General features: G+C 41.1%; 1 protein-coding gene across 1 annotated transcript in view; it reads left to right on the top strand.

Annotated features, from left to right (window-relative positions):
* LOC124621816 (probable E3 ubiquitin-protein ligase HERC1) overlaps nucleotides 1–24,804 on the top strand; it is a 766,600-nt gene that overhangs the window by 430,303 nt on the left and 311,493 nt on the right. Inside the window, exons 40-42 of the mRNA XM_047147255.1 lie at nucleotides 14,744–14,889; nucleotides 18,280–18,409; nucleotides 20,633–20,757. Coding sequence (XP_047003211.1) covers nucleotides 14,744–14,889; nucleotides 18,280–18,409; nucleotides 20,633–20,757 — 401 coding nt within the window. The remainder of the gene's footprint in view (nucleotides 1–14,743; nucleotides 14,890–18,279; nucleotides 18,410–20,632; nucleotides 20,758–24,804) is intronic.

Genomic DNA, 24,804 nt, shown 5'->3' on the forward strand with positions numbered 1-24,804 from the left:
GAACACATTGACACCGGTGTGTCAGACCCACCATACTTGCTCCGGACACTGCGAGAGGGCTGTACAAGCAATGATCACACGCACGGCACAGTGGACACACCAGGAACCGCGGTGTTGGCCGTCGAATGGCGCTAGCTGTGCAGCATTTGTGCACCGCCGCCGTCAGTGTCAGCCAGTTTGCCGTGGCATATGGAGCTCTATCACAGTCTTTAACACTGGTAGCATGCCGCGACAGCGTGGACGTGAACCGTATGTGCAGTTGACAGACTTTGAGCGAGGGCGTATAGTGGGCATGCGGGAGGCCGGGTGGACGTACCGCCGAATTGCTCAACACGTGGGGCGTGAGGTCTCCACAGTACATCGATGTTGTCACCAGTGGTCGGCGGAAGGTGCACGTGCCCGTCGACCTGGGACCGGACCGCAGCGACGCACGGATGCACGCCGAGACCGTAGGATCCTACGCAGTGCCGTAGGGGACCGCACCGCCACTTCCCAGCAAATTAGGGACACTTTTGCTCCTGGGGTATCGGCGAGGACCATTCACAACTGTCTCCATGAAGCTGGGATACGGTCCCGCACACCGTTAGGCCGTCTTCCGCTCACGCCCCAACATCGTGCAGCCCGCCTCCAGTGGTGTCGCGACAGGCGTGAATGGAGGGACGAATGGAGACGTGTCGTCTTCAGCGATGAGAGTCGCTTCTGCCTTGGTGCCAATGATGGTTGTATGCGTGTTTGGCGCCGTGCAGGTGAGCGCCACAATCAGGACTGCATACGACCGAGGCACACAGGGCCAACACCCGGCATCATGGTGTGGGGAGCGATCTCCTACACTGGCCGTACACCACTGGTGATCGTCGAGGGGACACTGAATAGTGCACGGTACATCCAAACCGTCATCGAACCTATCGTTCTACCATTCCTAGACCGGCAAGGGAACTTGCTGTTCCAACAGGACAATGCACGTCCGCATGTATCCCGTGCCACCCAAGGTGCCCTACAAGGTGTAAGTCAACTACCCTGGCCAGCAAGATCTCCGGATCTGTCCCCCATTGAGCATGTTTGGGACTGGATGAAGCGTCGTCTCACGCGGTCTGCACGTCCAGCACGAACGCTGGTCCAACTGAGGCGCCAGGTGGAAATGGCATGCCAAGCCGTTCCACAGGACTACATCCAGCATCTCTACGATCGTCTCCATGGGAGAATAGCAGCCTGCATTGCTGCGAAAGGTGGATATACACTGTACTAGTGCCGACATTGTGCATGCTCTGTTGCCTGTGTCTATGTGCCTGTGGTTCTGTCAGTGTGATCATGTGATGTATCTGACCCCAGGAATGTGTCAATAAAGTTTCCCCTTCCTGGGACAATGAATTCACGGTGTTCTTATTTCAATTTCCAGGAGAGTAGATTTACATTATGTACTGATGTTAAAGTGGTTAACAAGTGGCTTTTAAATTTTCTAATAGATATTTTTCACATATTAACAAATTATTCTATGAAAGTTGTAAATTTTTGTGCTCAGAAAAATTAAGGCTACAAAACTATACCAGTGGAATTTTGACATGATTACAATTTAAGGTTTGAACATTCCAAACTACAATAAATGTAAATATGAGTATATTTTGAAACACAAAGTTTTGGGAAAAGTAAGATTTTCATTGGGAAAATGGGAATGAGTGCTTTAAAACTAGGTAGATCAGTTCTAAAACAAACAACTGTTATCAGGTTTGAATTTCAAATAGTACATGGTTTTAGTGAATCTTAAAGTTAGAATTTTTCATTGAAGAAAATGTTTCATCAGAAACCAATCAGGTATACTGTTATAGTCAGTGATCCAAAAAGTCGACTTCGAGTAATAAAGATTAGGAAAGTGTAGTTGGAATGAGAGCTAGAATAATTTGTATGTGATGACAAACCTTCTGTATGGTTTACAGATGAAGTATAACAGACGTTACTGCCGCTCAGTAGTCTGAAGACATTTGTGTGGAGTGTTGCCTTGTACGGCCATGAAACATGAACGATAAGCAGTTCAGACAAGAAGAGGGTAGAAGCTTATGAAATTTGGTGCTAGAGAAGAATGCTGAAGATAGATTGGTGGATTATGTAACTAATGAGGAGGTCCTGAATAGAATTGCAGAGTAAAGAAATTTATGGCGTAACTAGACTAAAAGGATTTATCAGTTGATGGGACACATTCTGAGACACTATGATCAAGGACTCATTAGTTTAGTATTTGAGGGAACTATGTTAGTGTGTGTGTGTGGGGGGGGGGGGGGGGGGGGAGGGGGAGGGAGAAAAATTGTAGAGGGAGACCAAGAGATGAATACAGTAAGCAGGTTGAAATGGATGTAGGTTGCAGTAGTTATGTGGAGATGAAAAGGCTTGCCCAGGGTAGACTAGCATGGAGAGCTGCATCATACCAATCTTCGGGCTGAAGACTGCAGCAACAGCAACAGCAACAACCTTATCCACTTTAATTAATATGGTTTCAAGATCTTCTGCACTTTCAGATAGGACTACTACATCACCAGCATATCTTAAGATGTAATTCTTTGATTGTGTGTTAGTATACCTGCCTCTGAATCTTCTCATTTGTTTCTTTTTTTTTTTTTCTTCTACTGTGACTGCAACTGAGACTGAGGGAAGAAATCTTTTGGCTCCATTATATCAATATTCTGTGTTTGCAGTTTCCTTCTTTGTATTTTAGCAAATATATATATAAAAAAGTAAGCATGTCCCTCGTGGCAATCATGCAGCTTCACAACTCTTAGGAGAACATCTGCCTCTCACTCCTTTCATTATTTTAAAGCCACTGAAAATGAAATGAAACTGTATGGTTCCAGAGAGTCTCTAACATCTGTGATGTTTATAAGCAGACGAAGTGATGAATGTAAATTTGAACCAAGGCTGGGATTTGAACCTGGGTCTTCTGCACACTAAGCAGATGTGCTAACCACTACACCGCCCTGGCACAGTGGCTTTACACAATGAAACAGACTACTCTAGCATGCCTTGCTCCACAATCCAATCTCATCCACACCTCTGTATATACATCATAGATATTTGAGACTTGAACTGGTCTCTGGAACCAAATAGTTTCATTTGATTGAAGCACTTATCCATGGATTTCAGGCAGGGTCCCCTGTTTTGTTCGATGCTGAGGTGGTGTTTCAATATGGTTGGAGAGCCTCTGCAATGCTGTTTGAGTTTAGGGGGAATACAAAGTGGGTGAAGATGTGGATGGGAATTCGGATTGAGGAGGGAGGCATCCTGGGGTATTCCGTACAGTTGTGCAGTGTTACTGTGCCAGGGTGGCACAGTGTTTAGCACATCAGTCTAGTGGGTTCGAATCATGGCTTTGGTACAAATTTTCATTTGCTACTTCACTCTGCATACATGCAACTGAAAATGAGATGCTGGCAGAGCTAAAATTGTACAAGTGAGCACCTAACCGATAATAAGGAATATTTCATGGGAAAATTTGGTGCAAATGGCACATAAATGGAATTATCTCACAGTCAACTTTTTTAAGTGCCTCTTTTATATACAGGGTAAAGCTAATGGATGATAATGCACAGTCATGCCAGACTCTTTTTCTTAGCTGCACTTCTTTCTTTGTCTTTCCATCAATAATAGCTGTCCTACTTTTATGAAGATTCAGTATTATTCTTCAGTCATTCAGTCTGTTCCTGCTTTTTTCAAGACCTCATACATTTTGTCTTGTTTGGTATTATTAAAGAGTTTTTCCATGTGTATGAAAGCTATACATGCAGTTAGATTCTTTTCCAGTTACTTATCTATGGCTAATTGTAGATCTAGCATTACTTTTCTGGTTCTCATATTTTTCTGGAATCCACACTGATCTAAGAGTGTAGCTTCAACTTTCAGCTCTATGCTCAGATATAATTCCTCTTATCTAGAATCATTTATGTAACTCCAACCATGCTGTAGATGAACTAAAATAATCATGTTTTGCACATTTTGTATTGTGACAAGAGAAATATATTAAATTTGACAAACAGTTAAGAGGGAAATTGGTTTGATATCTGTTGTTGGAGAGACGTCCAGGTTGTATTCTCAAACTATGGAATGAAACATTGTCTCTTGGTTTACATATTCTTGAATTGTCCCTACTTTGAATTCATTATTAAATATCTTTATACAAATTGCTTAAATAACTGATACTTTTTTATTTGTAACTTTTACAGTGTCCCTTGTGTAACAACTCTAACATATCATCAGTTACCACTTGCATACTCTCTATTGACTGTCTTGGCCTTGCACTGACTCTTATATAAAAAAAAGTAATGACCCATAATGACGAGTTCATTATTAATATTAAGCTTTTGTCAAGGTATGATGAAAAATTATATATTTGTAAAAACTTAAATTTGACTATAAGTTTTACAATAATGAAGAAAATTTTGATACAATTTGTTTTCTTGTATATTTTCTTTCTCATACAAAATTTTGTAAAATCAAACAATGGAAAATTCAGGATGGAATGTAACAATACTATGAAAAGGACAGTTCTGCTCATCATATAATGGAGATGCTGAGTCATAGATAGGCACAACAAAAAGACTGTCACAATATAAGCTTTCAGCCAACAAGGCCTTTGTCAGAGGCCTTGTTGAACAAAAGGTTATTTTGTGACAGTCTTTTTGTCGTGCCTATTTGCGACTCAGCATCTCCGCTATATGGTGAGTAGCACTATTCTTTTCACAAAATTCTGTAAAATAGTAATTTTGGACAATCACTTGTGTAACATGCAAATTATTTTAATTGCTAACATTAACAGAGGTTTTGCTGCTGTTATCTGATATAAACAGCTATCTTTTAAACCATGTTAAAAATTACTGTATTATCTCCTTAGCCGTTTACAGTTTGAGTAACTGGTTGCGATATTAAACAGTGTTTTTCTAAAACTTTCTATTTGGTAATTTTATGTACTTTATAGAAGAAATTTTACTATGTGATGGATAATTATCTTCTTGGATTTGAAATGATTATATGAATGGAATGGAAATGGTTGTACACAAAATTCCAAATTTTCATAATACTGCAAATGAAACAGTATAATCAACTTTGTTATTTAAAGGTCTTTAAATTATTCATAGTAGTGTTAGATAATATCATCTACTACTGTATACAAAATCTAAGGTGGTTACATTACAGTGTGATTCAGGACAGTTGTAGTTATTATGTTACATACATGAACTACACATTTTATTGCATTTGTCCTTTTGGGTGTATGTATCATAAAGTTTTTCTCAAAATTGATAGACAGCTTTGTTCATTAAAACTATATACAAGACTGAACACCTCTTTTTCATTTTAATAGCTCCTGATTTAAGAACTTCTGTTGGACTGTTGTCTATACCAGTAGCATACACAATCAAATGAGGATGCCCAAATTTGTCAGTCAGTCCAGAGAACTCGGGAGTCGCTTTGTATAGAGTCCTCAGTCCACTATCAAATCCTTGAAGTCAGCATTCCTTAACACTGTGTTCTACTGTTTGCTGCTTCACTCCACTTTCAAGCCACCAGATGAATGGAAAAACCATTTCTGCAAGGTGTAACCACTTCTCCTGTGACCTGCCCTAGTACAGTAAAGTATAGCATTGACCTCATTTGGCACAATTGTGGGAATCCCTCAGCTATCTGTGTTGAATCTTGAATCAGGTGAGCATAGTCAGTGGATGTTTGTTCCACTGTTGGTGGTAATGGAGATCACTCCAAAATAACTGATACTGTTTGAATCAATCCAGGATGGTTTGCTTGATTTCAGCCGAGTTGTTGGTAGCTCTTGCAGGGAACTGTACAAGGAAGAGTTTGTATGAGAAGTGATCTTCTTGAGCAAGTTTACCTTACCTAATTTCCTCCTTAGATCTTGCAGAGAAATGTTAGCTAAGTCAGGTAACCACTGACTGGGAGTAGACCTAACAATACTAGTGACAATTCACATGGATTCATTAAACTGCACATCAGCTATGCTGTGTGTCCACTGTTTCCCCACACAGGAGCATACTGTTCAGCATCAGAACACACAAGAATGAGCGCAGCAGAACATAGAGTGTTGACATCCACATAAGACTGTCCCCAGCAATCTGCAAAGAAGATTCAATCTGGAGCCAAGTTTCTTACATAACTTGATGCATTGTCATTTGAACGTCAAGGACTGATCCAGAGTGATTCCTAGATATACTGGATTGGGGTACTTCAGTTCAGTCAAAGTTCACATGTGGTTTCCTTTGGGCTTCTTTATTACTTAAATGTAATACAATAACTAGAGTTTTATGTGAGTTAGTCTGAAGTCTCCATTTATGGAAGTAATAACTCAATCACTTCTCAGTACAATCTCAGGGTGTATAAGAAGTTTACCCCCAGAGAGCTCACCACTCTTTGGTGAGTTTGTGCTTGCTGCATCTGTATCCTTCTGCTATTCTTTTTCCCCTCCCATGGGGAATGTGTCTGGGATATTTTTGGGAATGTGTTCTGGAGTTCCAGTAGCCTGACATCAGAACAGTCTTTCCACTGTTTTTTCTTCCTTCCTTTCCTTCTTCATTTCCCGTCTCCTATTTGTCTTCTGCTACAGCATTTGAGGTTCCTCTTTGTTTCTACCTTCTTCCTGTGCACTCATAAAGGTTGGCCCACACATCTGACACTTATCAGATGACTGGGTTACAAGTAATTCCCAGCCCCGAATCAACAAGTAGGGTTCACACGTACCCCCTGGTACAGGCCAGGCACAGGGAGGGGTGATTGCCTGAGCTGTGACCTCCCTAAATTTCCAATTGGCCCCTCTGTCAGAAATTTGGGCCGATCACTCTCTCAATCTGTGTCTACTAAATGTAATCCAACTGCACCTTGGTTCCTCGTGGTAACATGTACCGGAGGAGTTCAGTCCTTTGCTACAGTTAACCCATTTATTATTCAGAAAGGTGTAGATGCAATTGTAGGCCCTGTAAAATACTGCTCTCATTTATGTAATGGAACTTTGCTTTTGGAGACCACTTCTGATTTGCAAGCCCAACAGCTGCTTGCAGCTTCACTCTTCAACGACTACCTTGTCCATGTTGAGGTCCATCAAACGCTGAAATCTTCATGTAGTTTTACTTACACTAGGCTGCTCAATGGCCTGAATGAGAGAGAAATCCAAACTTACCTCTCTGATCAAGGCATTGCTGCTGTCCATCAAGTAATGAAAAACATTGATGCAACATTAATGCCCACACTTACACTTTTCCTCACGTTTGATAGAGTAGTGCTTCCACCATAGATGAAAACAGGTTATGAAGTCATCACGGTCTGACCATACATTACAAATCTGATGCGCTGTTACCAATGTCAAGGTTAAAACCACACTTGAATGTCCTGTTGAAACATGGCCAAATGTGTTACTTGTGGTAGGGATGCTGTCAAGGGCGATTGTCTGCCACCTTCTCCCCTCTGTATCAATTGCAATGGTGACCATGCAGCCTCTTCCTGAGAATGTTCCATGTATCTTGATAAATGGACCATCCAGGACATCCGGGGGAAAGTAAAAGTGCCTTATACTGTCGCTCGCACGTTGTTGGCTAGTTGAAAGCCCTGCGCTTTACCATCTGGCACTTACAAGACTGCTCTTGCTACACCTTGCTCCACAAAGAACATGGCCACATAAACTTGCGACCTCAAATTCAGCATTGCAATTGTCAAATCGCCCAGTGTCATGGTAGCACCCCCATCTTCTCTGGCTCCAGCTGTGAAACAAGCCACCAAATCTTCGCCTCTGGTGGTGAAATCACCTGCTACACAACCAGCAGGCCAGAAAGGGCTGAAGATATACTCCTGTGAAGACTTGTTACATCCCTCCAGCCAACAAACATATGAGTCTTCATCTGCCGACCGCAAATGCTCAAAAAAATTAAACAAAGACAAACTACTTCCTCCTTCATTGACTCGGAGACCCTCTTCCACGGTGTCACTGCATGATATGTAACCCAGCTGACCTCCCTTCCACCGGCATGCACCACCAACTGTTTTTCTGCCTTGGAATCTGAAGGCCGACCCAGAGATACTGCCGACATGTCTGTACATCTCAAGGAATAGTATACTGCAGCCTCTGGGCCCTGTATCAGTGAGTCTTCAAAGGCAGGCACTCGGCAGCCGCAAGCTGTTGCAGTCTACATTTTCCTTCCTTGCTTTATCGTTTCTCTTTGCAATGTTGACATCCATCCATCATTATGTGTCACCAGAGCAGACTTCCTACAGCTTATTGGGCAACTCTCTCACCCTCCTTTTTTGCTGTTTGGTGATGTTAAAGCGCACCATACCCTTTGGGGTTCTCCCAGAACCTGTCCAAGAGCTGCTCTCCTTGCTGACATTCGCAGTCAACTCTACCTCATCTGGCTTAGTACTGGAGCACCCATGTTCCTTTTGGACCCCATGCACACCTATTCCCATTTGGACCTCTAATTCTGCACTGCCCAGCATGCCTGTTGCCTCGAATGGTCCATTCTCTGTATCACATACTCGAGTGACCATTTCTCATGCAGCTTCCGATTGCTGACTCCTACCCCAACTACATGTAAACCCAATTGGCAGCTTTCCAAGACCTATTGGAGGCTTTTTTCCTCTCTGGTGACTTTCGACAAACAACATTTTCCCAGTTGTAATGACCAGGTAGACTACCTTACGAACATTATCTTTACAGGCAGAATGTTCCACACCATGCACTTCATTTTTACTGTGCCATGTGCTGGTTCCTTGGTGGACTGAAACAAACTGTGATATAATTTGTGTGCAGTGATGTGCTCTCCAGATTTTTAAACATCATCCTACATTGGCAAACTGTATTCGTTATACACAGTTATGTGTGCAGTTTCATCGCATTCTTCAGATAGTGAAAAAGCTAGCTGAATTTCATTTTCTAGTTCTTTTAATAGCTCCGCTCTTTCTTCCATCACAGCCAGCCAGTGTGGCCGAGCGGTTCTACACACTTCAGTCTGGAACCGCGCGACCGCTATGGTCGCAGGTTCGAATCCTGCCTCGGGCATGGATGTGTGTGAAGTCCTTAGGTTAGTTAGGTTTAAGTAGTTCTAAGTTCTAGGGGACTGATGACCTGAGATGTTAAGTCCCATAGTGCTCAGAGCCATTTGAACCATTTTTTTCTTCCATCATATGGGCCAATCTCCGATGGATCCCTAGGGTCAAAGTCCATTCCCCAATTTTCAGCCTGACCATAGCAGATGACATCATTATGGACCCTATTGCTATCTCAAACACCTTGGTCCACCATTTTGTGGAGATTCCAAGCTCCACCCACTATCACCATGCCTTCCTCCATCAGAAATGAGTGGAAGTGGCTTGGGTGATACCCTTCTCTCAGAACTGTGAATGCTACAATGCTGCCTTAACTATTAGGGAGCGAGATCATGCTCTCACTTCACCCTGATATTCTGCCCCAGGGCCAGATGATATTCACATTCAGATTTTGCAGCAACTTTCTCTTGTGGGCAAGCACTTTCTCCTTCGTATGTACAACCACATCTGGGCAGATGGTACATTTCCCAGATGCTGGCATGAAGTGACTGTCATATCCTTGCCTAAGCCCAGTAAGGAAAACACCTTCTTTCTAGCTACAACCCTATTTCTCTCACCAGCTGTGTTTGCAAGGTGATGGAATGTATGGCTCATGCCCAGGTGGTAAGGTAGCTCGAGTCTCACAATTTACTAAACAATGCACAATGGGGATTTTGAGCCTGCCTTTCTGTGGTTGACCATCTTGTAACTTTGTCAACCCATGTCATGAATGGTTTTCAATGGAAATATCAGATTGTGGCTGTGTTTTAATGATTTGTAAAAAGCCTGTGACACCTCGTGGAGTACTGATATTCTCCATAGTCTCTACACATGGGGCTTCTGAGGTCACGTGCTCTGTTCCCTTCAGGGATTTTTAAAAGAAAGAGTTTTCAAGGTATGTATGGGTTCTGCCATGACAGACACCTTTACTCAGAAAACACGATGCCTCAGGGCTCTGTCCTGAGCATTCTCCTCTTTGTCAAAGCCATTAATATTATTATGGCCTGTCTTCTGCCAGGCACATCCGACTCCCTTTTCACCGATGATTTTGCAATGTACTGCAGTTCTCATATACTTGTCTCCTTCAGCGATGCCTCAATCGTCTGTACTTGTGGAACATTGACAATGGCTTTTGCTTTTCCACTGACAAACAGTTTTTATGAATTTCTGGCAGCACAATGGGTTTCTTCTACTGTTTTTACATCTTGGGCGTATTGCTCTTCCATTAATTGAAATTGCCGAATTCCTGGGGCTCATGCTTAATAGAAAACTTTTTTGGTCTTCTTATGTGTCTTACCTGGCCACCTGCTGTACGCCGTCTGATAGACGTCCTACGTGTCCTAAGCAGTACTTTCTGGACAGCGGATCAGACCACTCTCTTCTGTTTTCTCCAATTCCTTGTTTGTGTGAAACTAGACTATGAGTGTTTCATTCATGCATTTGCATGTCCATCCATCTTACCTGTCTAAATACAATCCACCATAATGCAATCCGTTTGGCCACTGGTGCCACTTAGGCTAGCCCAGTTGAGAGTCTCTATGCAGAAGCTGCCAAACCACTGCTGTCACGCTGGCTTTCCTAGTGGATATGCATACCATTTGTCTGCCTTGCTCGGCAGCCTATGAGTCCTTTGACCGTCAGTATGGGGCACGTCCCTCTTCTCTGCTACCTCCTGAAGTTTGCTTTCGGCTACTGCTCCGGCAGCTTAACTTCGCACTATCTGCCACTTACCTGATCGGTGTGAACCCTTCACCACCTTGGCTTCGTGCGGTGGCCCATGTTCATCTTGGACTTTACTCGCTTCCTAGGAAACTACTCCAGATTCGGCCTATCACTGTAAGTTTCTCAACCTTTGCATGGAACTTAGCAGTTGTAACTTTGTGAACACTGATTGGCTCTAAGACTGACTGTGGTGTCTGGTGTGCTTCCATCATTGGCACCGACGATTTTCAGAATTGGGTTCCAGAATGCTGCTCAATCTTTACAGCAGAGCTCTTCGCCTTCTGTCAGGGCACCCTGTACATCCGGTGACACAGACTTTTCAATTGTGTCGGATTTTCTCAGTGCCCTTCAGAGCCTGTGTGTGCTGTATACAGTCCATCCCTTAGTGCAGTGGGTCCAAGAAAGCTTCCACTTGCTCAATCTTGAGGGAGGCACTGACATGTTTGGGTGGGTTTTCATGTTGGCCTGACAGGAAATGAGGCTGCTGATGCTGCCGCCAAGGCTGCAATCCTCCTACCATGGTTTGCTAGTTCTTCCATTTCTTCCGATGATCTCTCTATTGGCATCTGTCAGCAGGTGAAGTCACTTTGGCATCATCAGTGGTTTTCCGTTCATGGGAATAAGCTTCTGTGAATTAAACCTCTCCCAGCTGCTTGGCTGACCTCGTCATGGCCCTTTCGCAGTGAGGAGATCATTTTAGCTAGGTTTTGATTTGGGCACTGTTGTTTTAACCATCACCACTTGCTAAATGGTGATCACCCACCACTTTGTGCTCTTTGACAGTTCTCCATTTCCTGACGAAATGCCCTTTTTTTTAACTACTTACCTTGTAATGTATGTTTACCACCTGAGTTATTGGCTGTTTTAACAAATGACATGTGGGCTGTCAACTGCATTTCACATGTTATCCGTGGTAGCAATGTGGCAAAGGACATTTAATCATTTGTTCTCGACCTCCGCTGTCTCTATGGTGTATTTTGTGTACTTTTCTTGAAGAGGAAGTCCTTGTGGTAGGCTCTCTTTCCTCTGATCAATTGGACTTTGCATGAAGTTGCCTGTAACTCCTTTTATACGAGGGCTAGCCACAAAGTACATTACGTTTTGGAATTAAAAATAAATAAAGTATTGGAATTTTTTTTATTATATACAGATGAAAGCCACACTTAAATACTACTTTTCTACATAGTTGCCATTTAAATTAAGGCACTTATCGTAGCGATGGACGAGCTTGGAAATTACTTCGTCGTAAAATTCTGCCGCCTGTGCCTTCAACCACGTGGTTAACTCTTCTTGAAGCTGTGCATCGTCATCAAAACACTGCATAGCCAACCACTTCTTCATTGCTGGGAATAAGTGGAAGTCGCTCGGTGCCAGGTCGGAACTGTACGGCGGATGAGGAAACAACTCCCACTTAAAAGATTCGAGAACTTCACGAGTGGCATTTGCCGTGTGGGCCCGGGGGTTGTCGTGAATCAGCAAGATCTTCGAGCCCAACTTTCCCCTGCACTTGTTTTGTATTGCTCTTCTGAGGTTGTGCGAGTTTGGCAATACCTTTGAGAGTTTATTGTAGTGCCTCTTTCCAGGAAATCCACAAAAATCACACCTTTTCTGTCCCAAAAGACAGTCGCCATCACCTTCCTTGCCGACATTGTCTGCATGCATTTCTTGGGTTTTTGGGGGGAATTTGTGTGCCCCCACTGCATTGACTGCAATTTTGTCTCACAGTTCACATGCTTAACCCATGTTTCGTCACCAGTAATGATGCAATCGAGTAATGAGTGACCATCTTTCTCGTAAGTGTCCAAAAACGTTAACGCTGCAGCCATTCGCTGATTTTTGTGAATCTCTGTCAAGATTTTTGGTATCCATCTTGCACAAAACTTGTGGTAACCAAGCTTTTCGGTAATGATTTTGTGCAACAAACTTCGTGAAATTTGTGGAAAACTCATAGAGAGTTCCGTTATTGTGAAATTACGGTTTTCACGGACCGCAGCATGACTTTTTCGACAAGTTCGGCAGTCACTATGCTGGGTCTTCTACTTCGCTCTTCGTCATGAACGTTAGTTCGGCCATTTTTAAATTTTATGACCCATTGACGCACTCCACCTTCAGTGATTATGTTGTCCCCATACACTTCACAAAGCAGTCAGAAACCTTATTACAGCACACACTTCACACTTCCCGGCATTTTCAATTAACGCTGACATTTCAGACTGTCACAGTAACTCAACAGAGTACAGCACGAACCTCTCACTAGCACGGCAGGATGCCGACTGAGCGGCGGAATGCCATGACACCAAGATGGCCGCGCTAGCCCCGCCCCTACGGACACAAACGAAAACGTAATGTACTTTGTGGATAGCCCTCATATATTAGCGTTCTAAGAATCATTGGTGTCTGGTATCATGGCTATACAGTTTAAACAGAATGGGAGCCAGAACTGATCCATGAAGCTGGCCATTATTTACAGTCCTCTATCTGCTTGCTAGTCCATCAGGAACACCTTGAAGTGTGTATCAGAGAGCATGTTGTTCACTAGAAATGCCAGCTTTTGACAAGAGATAATTTCAGTAAGCTTCAACATCAGTCCATCCCTCCATCAGTGCTTTAATGCCCACAAACTTCAGCTGATTTGAAAATTCATTGAAATCCAGCTTCTACTGCCATTGTCAATGTTGAGACATGGTCGGAGCAACTCTAGCATTCCTAGAGCCACCTTGCTCAGTGGAGATAATTTAATTAATAGCTTCTTGAATGCTATTGGAATAAGCCTTTCTAATAGCTTATAGGTAATGCTAAGTGACACTGCTGGTTGGTAGTGAGAAGCACCAGTCTTTCTTTGCCTGGTTTCAAAATGGGAATTATAAGAGAGTGTTTGAAAGACTAACGATTTTCCATTTCTCAGAATCTCGTTAAAAAATTCTGTGTGTCACAGTTTTGTTTCAGGTTTGATGGCTATAAGAGACTCTGGATATACTCCATCAAATCCAGCTGCTTCATTCATTTTGCATGTTCAAGGTTATATCAGATTCTTCAATGCAGAAGTCATGTTTGTAGTCTGTACGTAGTTTTAGATGGGACCTCTTTATGTACAACTAATTTTTCATGATTCGTTTGTGTGCCTTGTCTATTTTAGTTTCCGTAATCTCCAGTAGTCTGGATGTAACAGAACTGGTGTTCACATATGTTTCCGTGCTTAATGACCTTGGGTCTGTACCAAGTTTTCTACAGAGGTTCGAGGCTCTGTGACTACACTGTGTAAAATTGAGTCCTCCTGCTGTTTTCTTCTTCTGTTCTTATTGAGAGCTCTCAAGTTGTCATCAGCTGTTGTGTCACTGAGAGATTATTGATATCTGGCATCTAACTCATCACATTCTTGAGACCGTCTGGATTTTTACTCCTTTGAAAACCCACTTTTTTTTCCTTGCATTAACTTCAATCACACTCACAAATTGTCCATAATTGGATGGATTTTGGTGAATCCACTGAATGTTATCATCAATCTCTCTGAAACAGTTCCCAGTTCACAATCTGGAAGTTCCATCAACATTGAGAGAGGGATGTGACTGATGGAATTTCAGCACCATAATGAATTATGTCTGGCATTTGCTGGCTCTGTGGGAAACAGCTCATGACCTTCTGTTGTGTGATATCATTATTTCCAGATTATGATGCACAAATATGGAGAGCATCCTTGAACCATCTACCAGATTGGATCTGGTGGATGTTGCAGTCATGCTACTGTGACAAATTTCACTGTAAAATAAGATGCAGACATTGAAGTAGATCTTAGAAACTTCAAACTTGTCATATAATATTTTGTGATTTATGTAATAAATTAACTGACAAATAATTTGCCTTAGTTATGTAAGTATTTTATATAATCATACTTTTTTGTATCTATGTTATTTTGATCACTAGAATAACAATCAGTGACAGACAACTATTTTTCAATTAGGAAGCAGTGGAGAAATGTCAGCGCGTACAATTAATGAACTGGCTACGTGGATGATAGAGAACCCGTGCATTGATTCTGATCCAGGCGAAAATCGTTCGTCATTCAATATGAGTCCGAGTCCATATGATCTCTTACTTAGACTAGAGGTATGTATATACAAATATATTGGTCAGTCCTAAAGTGAAATGACAATTTGTGAAGAAGGCTAATTTCAAAGAGTAAAAATAGTATTTTATGGACATTTATAATTAAAAATCTAGGTTTAATCAGTAAAGTGTTGGTGACTGACTTTTTCAAGATGTTTGTAGTGTTAATAAATGATACTGTGATAAACATGTTCATAATAGAGCAGTGAAATTCTTAGCCCAGAAACTCTCACCCAAGATTTAGCTATTGTTTTGGTGGCACGTCCATATCTGTATAGCACAGTATTTCTGTTGTTTATACTTCCCTCCCCCTTTTTATCCTCTTCCAATTTTTTGTTATGTAAAAATCTTCAAATCTGTTTCTAACAATGGAAAATCGAGGATGGATGTAACAACAGATTGAAAAGGACAGGTCCTTTTCATTATATTATCAAATATATTTGTGATAGGAAATGCTATGAACTCTGTTCAAAGTTGAAGTGAGAAGTGATATGAACTTTTATTCTGCAGCCAAGCTGGCCGGAGTGGCCGAGCGGTTCTAGGTGCTACAGTCTGGAACCGCGCGACCGCTACGGTTGCAGGTTCGAATCCTGCCTCGGGCATGGATGTGTGTGATGTCCTTAGGTTAGTTAGGTTTAAGTAGTTCTAAGTTCAAGGGGACTGATGACTTTAGAAGTTAAGACCTATAGTGCTCAGAGCCATTTTTGTTGTCAGCACTAGATCTGGATTCACAGACTTTTTTATACCCTTTTGGGTCACCATCTCCTAGGTAAGATGTGTACATCACACCATATTTCTCCACTGACGTGTAAAATATCTTCACAACACCTTCAGAGTCCATCCCTCCACACAACCACTAAAATTAATCAAACAGTTATGATTTTCAGTTCCACTACTACAGTCATGACAGTGCTTGGTAACACTTTCCACATTAGTGACTTTTCCATTGTCCAAGGAGGTAGCTGTCACCAGACCATTTAGTGAAATATAGCCTCTTTGTTGCCAGGATGCATCCGCAGCTGCAGACGTGCATGTATTGCTGTCATTCTTGCCTATATTTTCCCAAACAGCATTTTTCATATAATCAATTGCTACTACTTCTAAAGTCTTTAGAATAATGGTATTGTACCTGTCAACCCTTGTAGGCGGAGATAAGTCCATAAAAGCACAGAAAATTTGTGCACTTCTGTATGCTTTGCCTGTACACCACATAGCATAAGCAAGTTTAATATTTGTGCTATACACTCTCTGTTTAGTTACACCCCAAGTACAACAACATTCGCTTAAATCACAAAAATTATGAACAATCCTTAATTTTGATGCACAACCTCTTATAGCACACATCTCCTCAACCACCTTTACACCACTATTGCCACATTCCTTAGACTGCAAAGCTTTATTTATTAGTTCAGATAGAGCAGGGAGTTCAACAGTAACACAACCTGAATAAATAGTTGCTGTCTCTATATTATCAGCATTAATACTGTCAAGCCCGTTGTCCAAATATTTCAGTTTTAGGTTCGAAGCATGTGAAGTAGTTGAAGCTGATGCAAGTATTGTATCACTTGTATTTCAGTATTAGCAGAGTTAATCCATCTCGTGAACTGATTTCCATAAAATTTACATTGTTTAACATTGAACTTCTCAATTCTTCCCGTTGCTTTCAAGTAGAATAAGAAACTCTCACACACAATAAGAAACTCGCGCACACAATTACTTTGCTGTAAACAAAAAATATTCTTGCCAAAGCAACAGCAAACAGTGACTAAACTCTCTGTATAAACAAAAGATAAGCAACTGTAAAGCAGGTCAGTCAACCTAAGGGACTAAAAAGTCATAAAAACAAAACAAAGTGAGCAAAACATTATTTTTAACAGAGCCAACTGTGTGGCACGGGGACATCGTGGTACATGCAGCCACATTTAAATTCCTCTAATTTTGGTACTTTCTGTGGTCCACTTTCCTGGAAGTAAACTTTCTCCCATTCAGAAAACTACAGAGAATTCTTTAAGACAGAAATTAACATCTAAGGACAGTTACTTCTGCATGGTTAAATCACTTTTTGTAAAGTTGTCTTCTTACTTAGCATTGTCCCACAATTTAGTGAAGTCCACACTTTTGCATCTCTGTCTCTACTTTTATGCTGTCTTATGCTTGATCAGGGTAGAGGCCCTTTTGTCATAAGGTAGCAAAGTACTAAACAAATTTATCGCAACATCAAAATTTATCTATTTCAAGAAAAAAATAAACCCCTATAACAACATAATAACAGATTTTTGAAACATAAAAGAAAATCATTGAGACATTTTCTCACAGGTAATAGTAAATAACATTTATTACACTCTATATTCATATAAAAGAGGTCATTTTCAATATCACATGGCTCTTCACACTGCTGCAGTGTATGTGGGCACTGGACTTACTTTCTTTACTCACCACAAACCTTTCTGGCAATCAGCCAGCATATCTTTTAAATTTCTATGAATGTCTCCTGCAGTAAGAGAGAAAATGTTAAACACAGAAACATGCCTGAGATCATAAACCAATGTCACCAAGGATTGAACTGAGAATAATCTACAGATATGTGTGTTCTTGCATGTGCATGTCACAGAATAATAAATGCAGTATTGTTGGAATATTAAAAATAATTCTCAACCCATGCATTAGTTTATTGAAGGTCTGTGACAATACTTATAAACATAAATGGTAAATAAATGGTTTTTGCATTCCGTAATGTACATAATAATCAAAATATAGTATCATTCATTAAAAGATGCCATGTGTAAGTGTAATAATATTTCTAAAAACAAAGATGATGTGACTTACCAAACGAAAGTGCTGGCAGGTCAATAGACACACAAACAAACATACACACAAAATTCAAGCTTTCGCAACCAATGGTTGCTTCATCAGGAAAGAGGGAAGGAGAGGGAAAGACGAAAGGATGTGGGTTTTAAGGGAGAGGGTAAGGAGTCATTCCAATCCCGGGAGCGGGATTGGAATGACTCCTTACCCTCTCCCTTAAAACCCACATCCTTTCGTCTTTCCCTCTCCTTCCCTCTTTCCTGATGAAACAACCGTTGGTTGCGAAAGCTTGAATTTTGTGTGTATGTTGTGTTTGTTTGTGTGTCTATCGACCTGCCAGCACTTTCATTTGGTAAGTCACATCATCTTAGTTTTTAGATATATTTTTCCCACGTGGAATGTTTCCCTCTATTATATCCATGTAATAATATTTCTTTACATGTGAACATTCATCTAGAATAATGATCTGTAATAACTGTAGAATCTTTTTGTTTAAGCTTTATTGATGTTACCAACATTGTCCTCTTTTGAAGTAAGAATAAATGATCATTTTGGCAAAATACTTTTGTTTTCTCTGTTTTGCAGGGTGTTCCACAAGATCTAAATACACTCACACAAAATGCATCCAACGATATAGAACTGTTTTTAAGCAGGCATATGCCTTCATATAGGAAACGCACATCAGATATACGCAATTATCTGACTGAAAGAACAGGTAAGATTAATTTTCCCTGCTCTCCTGGCCCCCCTCTCTATTTTCCTTTGCCACCTCCCCCTCCCCTCCTGCCCCCTCTCTATTTTCCTTTGCCACCTCCCCCCGTCCCACCTCTATCTCTATTTTCCTTTGCCACCTCCCCCCTCCTGCCCCCCCTCTCCCCCCTCTCCCCCCCCTCTTCCTCTCCCCCCCTCTTCCCCTCCCCCTCTCCCTCTCCCTTTCCCTCCACCTCTCCCTCTCCCTTCCCCTCCACCTCTCCCCCCCCTCTTCCTCTCCCCCTCTCCCTCTCCCTTCCCCTCCACCTCTCCCTCTCCCTTCCCCTCCACCTCTCCCCCACTCGCCTCCCTTCTCCCTCTCTCTCTCCCCCTCACTCCACCCCGCTCTCTCCCTCTCCCTTCTTCCCCCTCCCCCTCTCTCTCCCATCTCATTTCTCCCTATGGTAATAGGAATTCAGTGGTACTACTCCTTTTTAGTTCACCAAAGGATATTTTTCTAGCTGTCTTGGTCCTCTTTTGTATTTATTGATAAGTCATAGTCTGTATTATCTGGGTCAGAATAACATTGTGGTTGACAGTTCATTTTGTTAATTTCGGTAATTGATAGTAATAACTATTTCATGTTACCCAAGCGTGTAATTTGGCTGCAGCAGCAACAGGTGTATGAGTCACAAATGAATATTCTCACGTTTCCTGTTAATGTGCAGAGTGGATTGTAATATCCTTACCACTATTTCGTGCACTTTTGCTATTAAGCATTAGACATTCCTTTGTGTAACATTAAAGATTAACACATAGAAAAAAAAGAAAAAAGAATGCAGCCACTAAGTTAGTGGCTTACGTAGCCACCACAATTTCTCTTTTTTCCCTACTATGCCATGGTTTTTACAGAGCACTAGTGTCATGAACTACTGTCACATGAGGTGATACAACAGAAACTAGCATACAAATTCACATTTACTTAGAATCCCAATTCAAGTGATTACATTTCTTGTAGTGATGACTATCACAGCAATGAATAGAATGAACATTACTTTATGACATCAATTTCAATTACTTTTAAAACTGAGATGTTGCATACTTGACTATAATGGCCAAAAATCCTGTTTATGAACCTGTCTAATAATATGAATTGGAATAAGATTTCCTATTTTATGTTTACTCGTTAGGTCAAGGTGTGGCTTGATTTGTTGATGACCAGGTGGGACTGGTTATTTGAGTTCATGTTTTTGTAATACACTATACTCACTATGAAAGTTAGTATGTCTAATTATAAAATCATGAGAGAGAATGGCCAGTCAGTACATATGTTCAAGGGACTTGTTAGTACTGCCTGTAGACACACACACTCTCCTAACTTTCGGACTGACATTTTGTTACATGAGGAGGAGAGAGGGGCAGATTAGGGAAGGTTGAAAAGGAGGAGCAGGTCTCTTGGACTCCAGGGTGAGAGGAACCCACTTGTTGTGATCAGTATTGAATTATTATCAGTTACAGCAAGGCTATTACTACAATATGTTTTAATATTCAGATATTATTTAGTGTATCTCCGTTTTGGTTTTCGTATGAAACCGTTGATGATTCAGACTTGTACTAGTGTAGCAATATTGTGAATAAACATTCGTTTTCTGCAGTTTCAGTTAATCTTGAATCAAAATGTCAGGGATGTATGTATGTATTTGGTGAGAGCCAGTAATCAGTATGAAGACACAATGGATATGATTTCCATACTTATAATGTGGTTCCATGTTTCACATGGAAAAGAAAGAATGGGATGGAAAACATATTAGTAGTACATAAAAATCTTGATAACTTGTAGATCAGACAGATTAATGTGTGTTGAATATAATTGTCTTCAACACTGTCGGTCATGGATGTTGCTGTTGCCTCACCGGAAAATCACAAAATATACTTCTGATCAGCGTGTTCATTTTCAGTTATCTGTGGCATTTCTAAACCATACAGCTAAAGTGGTTAGTGCACAAATTACATTTTCCCCTAACAGCAGCCATGGAAGAACATTTGAGGAGCATTATTGAAATGAATAATTTCTGCCATCTTTTGAATTTATAAAATTTAATTATTTGTTATTTAATTTATGTCATACTAACTATTAATTTTGTATGCTGCATTCTGTTTCCAGTGAGCAGCTGAAGCCTCATTTTTCTCCTGAGAGTATAAAGCACCTTTTGTCAATGATATTCAGAAAATTTTGTTTGACTTCTAGCCCAAGACAGAGAACGTCAACATGTTCGTGGTGAAGCTCAACCTTTATTTAGTGGCTCATCACAAGACACTGACAGCAGTGATGGGACACAGAATGCTGAAGGACACAGCGTCACAACTGGTGTGGTGAGTGTGTACCATTCTTTTGGATCATTTTCCAAAGCTTCATTACATTTACAGAATCCGTCTTGATGCTCAGTCTTTGTGGACTTTTTGTATTTATTTCACTCTTGGCTTTCCTGCTTTTTAGCCCAAATCTCTGTGGTTATGTAAAGAAGTGCTTTGTGTAGAATAGGATTGACAAATCTATATGAAAAGGAATATTGTGCTTCTTTGATCTTAGTAGCATGAAACGTAATATGTGAGATATGGATGTACTAGATTTCATATATGTGAATATTACAGTTCAAAATAGCAAAACAACATTTAATGATACCTAAAAATTCAGATCTTCTTTCAGTTTCCTGTATTAGCTGAGTTTGCATTTTACTTATTTTTATTACTAGTCACAAAGCCTATAGCCTTAATTTTGTCAGAATAAGCTTTTATTTTTATTTTTCATTATTGCATATAAACCTGCTAGCTAGAAAATTTAAAGCAGTTTGTAAATATCACATGATGGAAACAATAGTTACATAGTAGAGATTTTTGATTTATTATGACTATTTGTTAATTCTACTATCTGGGTCTACTTGGCCTCAGTAATTAGCCAGTTGTGTGTTACTGTCAAGTTGCCTGTCCTTAGGGGCCTGGACCCAGATCAACTACTCCTAGTTCTCAACTACCAGACTTTCAATGTAAACTCTTTATGTTATTAGAGGAGAATTTTTACTCAAAATCTACAAAAAAGAAAAGACAAGTAACTTTCTAGAAACATTACTAACAAGAGGTGTAGCCAACAGCTAGTTTTGATCATAAGTTGAAAAGAATCACAATAATATAAACCTATGATAAGGCTAAGCTTTTAGTGGAATGTTAATAAGAACCAAGGTGCATTGATGGAATAGATCCTTAAGGTGACATATCAGGTCCAATGTTGTTTCTTACATGTATTTATAACTTTCCCAATAGTGTTACATATGAAAGAAAAAATTCTCTTTGCTGATGACAGAAACATTATGCTCACGATAGGGAAAGAAAAATGAAAACAGAGAAAAAACTCCTTGCAGGTGAAGCAGCTAAACTCCTCAAGGAAGTTTGGAATTAGTCAGTATGCAGTCAAGTTACATTGAACACAAAGAAAACATATGCCATGAATTTCAGGTTGAAGAGAAAAAAATAACACTGTAAAACTACATGTGGATGGTACCTCTATAGATTGCTTAACAAACACAAAATGTCTAAGAATGAATACTGACTGCTGGTTGAAGTGTTGCGAACACGCCAACATAAGTACACCATGTGAGTGTATTTACTAGTCACATGTGCACATAAAAAACATAATAATTATTGCACAAACAGAACTAGCAGTGACCATGGAACAAAATCAAGACCGAGCTTATATGTGCCAAGAAAGAATAAACAAAGCCTCAAACAGAATTTCCTGCTAGGCAATAAAATTGTACAATAAACTGGCTAACGAGATTAAAGAGATTACTTAAACTTATTAAAAAGGTAGTTAAGAAGTGTGTGTTAGGCAATATGTTCTATGCAGTAAAGGATTGCTTAGATAGCTCAGAGTAGGAGTTTGAAAAACAATATAACACAAGTACCTCAATGATAATAAAACACCTCTTGTCATTCCACAATTTTTTCGGATTGTAAAATCTTTTATTCCCCTCAGTAACCTTACTCCAAACCTCTGCAGCAGGCAACACTAACATCTTTTCCTCTTTCAGAGCTCAGTATCTCACTCACTCATTGTGGAGCAATGCTGACTCAGTTTTTTCAGCCAAACAAATGGAAAGCTGCAGGAGAGAGGGAGGAGGGGAGGATCAGGAGGACAGGCGCTAAGCAGTAACTGAAATTGGGTGATTTGTGGTTAACAATAATTATATGACTCCCAGCCTGTTACAAACCATAGATTTGGTATTGCCGTTTTAGATTTGCTTCAAGAGATTGAGAGGATCCCAGTCTAGATGTGTGTAATAAAGCACCAACACTTAGCACTAGACAACAGAGATTGTGACACTGATTCAAAGATCAAATCGCTAGACAGAGAATACAACTAACCATTCGTGTGAACACCCTCTTACGTCGTGAATCACAGTAGAGCAGCGATTAGCAATCTAACAACATTTTATTACATAGTGACAGAACATACAATACAACATGTCAAAGATACACTGTCCTAAGAGTAAACAGTCTCTCACTTGCCCGAAGAACATCACTCTGTGACATCCTCCCCACCGTGGTCGACCTCCAAAGGTACGGCCAGCTGCAAAGGACGACTAATGATGTGACCTTCTGGTGTCCGGAGTATTATCATCCTTACCCTGCCGTCTCTTCCTGGTAGTATCTTTTCTATCCTGGCCTTCTTCCACAAACGTCGCGGACGAAGGTCCTCTTGCATCAGCACGATGTCGCCTGGCCGAAAGGGGATGAATCGTCCCAATGGGCGTTTATCTTCATGGTAGTTGCGGAGCTCCAGTAGGTATTCTTTAATCCAACGGTTCCAGAAATTGTCACAGAGTTGCTGTCTCAGTCGGGATTCCTTTGTTAAATTCATGTTCGCTGAAGTCTCTGGTCCCGTCGGAATAGTCGTAAGTTTTTTCTCCCATCAAAAAGGGAAGGTGTGAGTGCATCACAATCATCTCCTGGTGTGATGGGCCTGGAGTTCACTGCGGCTTCACTACTGATCAAGGTGGTGTTCAGTTGTTGCTCAGTGAGCTTTGCGAGTCCCAGTACCTTCTGTAGGCAACGCTTTATAGTGCCCACCATTCTTTCCCACCGTCCTCCCCACCAAGCCGCCCGGGAGACAATGAATTTTCAAGTAATACCATGGTGGGCGAGGAACTGATAAGTTTTTGTGGTAGTCAATGCCTTCCAAAGTTCGGCTAGTTCCAAATTCGTGGCATGGAATGTTTTCGCGTTATCTGTATATATCGTGTGGAGTAGTCCGTGTCTTCTGGCGAATCGCTGAAGTGCCATGAGAAACTTGTCCATTGACAAGTCTGTACAGAGTTCGAGGTGTACAGCTCATGTGGTAGCACATGTGAAAAGGTTGATATGTGACTTGTGCATTTCCTTCCCCACTTTGATGAATAGTGGGACAGCAAAGTCTATTCCGGTTACAGCAAATGGTTTGGCAGGCAAAACTCGTTCAGGTGGCAGCGGTGCTTCGATCTGTTGCCCTCGTGGATTCTTCAAGATCTTGCATGTGAGGCATGAGTGTAGAATTCTTTTGATGGCCTGACGAGCTCTAAGGATCCAAAATTCAGTTTGCAGTTCGGATAGTATAGAACGAACACCAAAGTGATGGAGGCAGATGTGTGTCTCTCGAATAACCAATTGTGTGAAGTGGTGGGAACCGTCAATGAGTACAGGATGTTTTTGTTCCCTATTTAGGCTAGTGCACTGCAGCCGACCTCCTAGACGTATCAGTCCAGCTTCTAAGAAAGGATTGTATTGTGCGATTTTTTACTCTTTTGACAGTAGTAAGTTATTCTGAAATGCATGTAATTCGCTGGGGAAGGAATCTCTCTGGCCCACTCGAATCCAATAAATTTTGGCAGCTGATAATTCGGTGGCTGTAAGTTCTCCTGAAGATTTATTCTTTTGACGAATGTTGTGTAGGAAGCGGAGAGTCTATGCTGTGATACGAATGATCTTCCAGTATGAGCTGAATTTAAATAAGTCCAGAAGGCTGGTTGGCATAGATATCAACAACACTTGGCTCTGGGTTTTCTTCCTCTTTTCTTCGGGAGTAAGTTGTACCATCGTTGGTGTATCGTTTGGCCAGCATTCAGGAGGGCGTGCAAGCCAAGGCGGCCCATGCCACCAGATATACAGAGAATTCATTTGGTAGCCAAGGAGTCCACGTGAGAGGTTGTCAGCAGGATTGTCTGATCCTGAGCAATGTTTCTATTGCGTGGGAGTCGTGTGTGTTTGTATCTCAGTTACACGATTACAAACGAAGGTCTTCCATCTGTTAGGATCACAGCGAATCCAACTTAGTGTTACTGTAGAATCCGTCCACAATATCGCATGGGCAATTTTAAAGTCTGTTGCGCA

Source organism: Schistocerca americana, chromosome 7 (assembly GCF_021461395.2).
Source record: "Schistocerca americana isolate TAMUIC-IGC-003095 chromosome 7, iqSchAmer2.1, whole genome shotgun sequence".
NCBI lineage: Eukaryota > Metazoa > Arthropoda > Insecta > Orthoptera > Acrididae > Schistocerca > Schistocerca americana.